Source organism: Conger conger, chromosome 6 (assembly GCF_963514075.1).
Source record: "Conger conger chromosome 6, fConCon1.1, whole genome shotgun sequence".
Lineage (NCBI taxonomy): Eukaryota > Metazoa > Chordata > Actinopteri > Anguilliformes > Congridae > Conger > Conger conger.
Window position 1 is genome coordinate 32765352 of NC_083765.1, and position 3149 is coordinate 32768500.

Here is a 3149-nt window from a genome sequence, read left to right on the forward strand (position 1 = left end):
CAAATTACATAAAGTAATTCATCAATTTATCTCTGCTAAAACAGCAATATAGCAAAACCTGTACTAATATATCTGTGTGCATGTCGTGGTTCTGATGAAATATTTACATTATACAACTATACTTCCTTGAAAAGTGTTATTTTTTCATTAAGAAAACATTAATAAACAAAGTGATTTAACAAGCAACGACTTGATGATGATACGCTGGTATTTATACAAATTCATTCCAGAAAACACATAAAAATAAATTTTAAAAGAGAAGACTATCTCATATATATCTCGATTGTGCCATTTCATACGCTTTGAGAAAGAGAAAATAATTTGACATATTTTAGAAATTATTACCCCTTCGAGAAGAACACGCGTTTTACTTGTGTCTTGAATTTGATTTCTCTCAGACAAACCAGGAGGGAATCCCGATAAATATGTAATGAAGTAAACATTACCTCACACAATAAATAGTTTATAAGCATGAAACCCACGCTGTAGTGCAGAAGTATTGCGACCAATAAAAATCTGATTTGGCTACACAAGCCTGTTGGCTCAACTCTGATTAAGTCCTGTGCCCTATGAAAGATTCCTAGTGTTTAAAATTCCCCAAAACTGATGAATGTTATATCACGTCTTTTCCAAATATATGAATAAAATTATCCTTTATCTCCGCACCTGTCAACACATTTTAAATGTGAGAGGTGGAATTAATCATAACGAACACGAAATTAAGTAAGGGACTTTTAAATTAATAATTTACAAGGGGCTGTTTGGCAGTGATCTAATAATCGCTTCCAGTGACTAGTCTACGATGAAGCCTCCGTGTCAGACGCGTTGGTTGGCCCAAAAACACCAGACTGCACCATAACGTAGGTACGGAAATATTGCACTGTTATATGTATATATATATAAACAGATGCACTCAGCAGGGTCACATCTATAATAGAGCTGGCCTGCTTTGAAGTGAAATAAAATCTATTCGATTTTAAGTGCATTATACTCGCTTTATACTAGGCTACGTGATATCAAATCCATTCCAATATATTAAATCGATACTGTTATCTTCAATCAATTATACCAATATATGAAATCAAAAGGCATAAACAATATTTTGCACGTAATTTCAGCATAACAAGTTCTTCTTAAAAAAACTGTCAAGAATGGTAAGCGGGGAAAATGAAATATTCTTACTTGTTCAGTCAAACGATCCTTTAAATTATTCCACATCCTTTCTGGGCAAAGACGTGATAGTGTTTTCATTTTCAGCCACTTTGAATACAGTGAATAATTCTGCTTCAATGTACAATTCAATGATGATTGAAAAAGTGTGGGATAAGAAATATCATACAAATAGTCTCTTAACAGTTTATGGGTCTATGAACGTTCATTGTTCTTATAGCGTCAGTGGTCAAACTAGACGCAAGCAGAGTATTTCATTCTTTTTTGTTTCTGCCGCTGATTACAGAACCAGACCCGCACCACATTCTTTTTCAGGTCCAGTTTTTCAGCGATCGCTGCTATTTTCTCCGAGGAAGGACGCGGCTGAATGGCGAAGTAAGCTTCTAAAGACCGCTTTTCTGGGGCCGCTATGGAAGTACGCTTCCTCTTCTTCTCTGTCCCGTTGAAAAGCTCTGGTTTGTTCAGTTTCTCCCTGTGCGACTTCTCTGCCTCTTCCAGCCACGCCTGTAGGATCGGCTTCAAAGCGATCATGTTATTGTGTGAGAGCGTGAGGGACTCGAATCGACAGATGGTACTTTGACTGAGGGAGCCGACCCCTGGAATCTTCAGGTTGGCCAAGGCTGACCCTACATCCGCCTGGGTTACCCCAAGTTTGATCCGTCTCTGCTTAAACCTTTCAGCGAAGGCTTCCAAGTCCCTGGGATCAGCGTCCACATCGCTCATGCAGCCCATGTGTGTGGGCAGCCCGTGGGCATGGGCCATGTTGAGGGCCGCCTGGTGCATGTGGTTCATGCCTGCCATGTGTGCAGGGTGCGCTGCCGTGGACACAACAGATCCGTCTGGCCCTGCCATGGCCCCGAGAGCCAGGCCAGGCGTGATGTGGTCGAGAAGATCCCCCTCCAGAGCTTGGTGAGGCTGGTGATGGTGGTGATGGTGGTGATGGTGGTGGTGCCCCGCCAAAGCGGAAGGATGGGATATGGGTACGGAGGAGGATGAGGAAGAGGTACAGGGGAGAGTGTTCATGGTGTGGTAAGTAGCGTCTGGTTTAAACGGACTGTGATGGGGTGGGTGGTGGTGGCTCTTGGTCTGAGAAACTATATCCACCGCCGCTAGAGCTTCAGCACGCGCCAACAAACTCTCATCCAGTCCTCCGAATATATTGCTCTGCAATTGCAAATAGAATGCACACATTACTGTCAGCAGGGAATTCCCCCTCCACTCTTTGGATTAAAACATTTCCAGAATGTAAAAAAACCCTATAAAAGAACACAGAAAACAAGACACATGCAACATCCCAGGTCATAAAAATTAATACGAAAGGCAAACCCGGCTGAATACATAAGTTGGCTGGAAATGAAGGTGGTGTGATTTGCTGTGCAGATATGAAAAAAACATCAAGCAAAAAAGTGGGCTGTCAAAATGTGCCTTTAAGCGGTGATTATGCAGAATACGTACCGGCGGGGCTGGGAGACAGGGTCGGCGCATCGTCTCTGAACCGCTACCGCTGCTGATGGTACTACTGTGTCGAGAAGAAGAGCAAGACGAAGGCGCATTCGAAGTCAAAGTAGAAGAAGACGAATGCAAACTGGAATACTTGGGCTCGGGCAAGCTGGTATGGGGCATAGCGAATGCCTGCTTGCTGTTCAGAGACATCATCATCATATTTGCAGACGACTGAGTTGAAGCAAGTTCTTTTTAACAGGTTAAGACTCCGCCTCTTCGATAGCAGCTCGAGCCCCGGTTGCCTCCTCAAGTCTCGAGTCAGTTTCTTATAACTGCTGCGCGACGGAATCAAAGAGAAAAAAAAAACAATGTGTCTTGTCTCTCTGCAGCACATCAACTATTACCCCACAGGTCTGGGGACTCCAAGTGAAGCTGCCGTCTAGCTGGATTGATGTCGCAAGTAGCACACGCCACGCGCTTCAGGTTCCTCTCTGTGACTGTAGCACGTCACTCCTCAAAATAAACGCCCGCCTCCT

General features: G+C 43.2%; 1 protein-coding gene across 1 annotated transcript; it reads right to left on the bottom strand.

Moving 5' to 3' along the window:
* Positions 1 to 1404: 1404 nt before the first annotated feature.
* LOC133131402 (POU domain, class 4, transcription factor 2-like) lies at positions 1405 to 2832 on the bottom strand. Its single transcript, XM_061246752.1, has 2 exons — positions 2626 to 2832; positions 1405 to 2334 (listed from the first exon to the last, which is right to left on the bottom strand). The coding sequence occupies exons 1-2, from the start codon at positions 2830 to 2832 to the stop codon at positions 1405 to 1407; spliced, it is 1137 nt and encodes a 378-aa protein (XP_061102736.1).
* Between the last annotated feature and the right edge of the window lie 317 nt (positions 2833 to 3149).

Bases quoted from the DNA above. Each gene is read 5' to 3' on its own strand.
- LOC133131402 (XM_061246752.1), bottom strand. From the start codon at position 2,832: ATGATGATGATGTCTCTGAACAGCAAGCAGGCATTCGCTATGCCCCAT. The intron at 2,335-2,625 runs GTACGTATTCTG...TTGCAATTGCAG, and splicing joins CCTGTCTCCCAGCCCCGCCG to AGCAATATATTCGGAGGACT.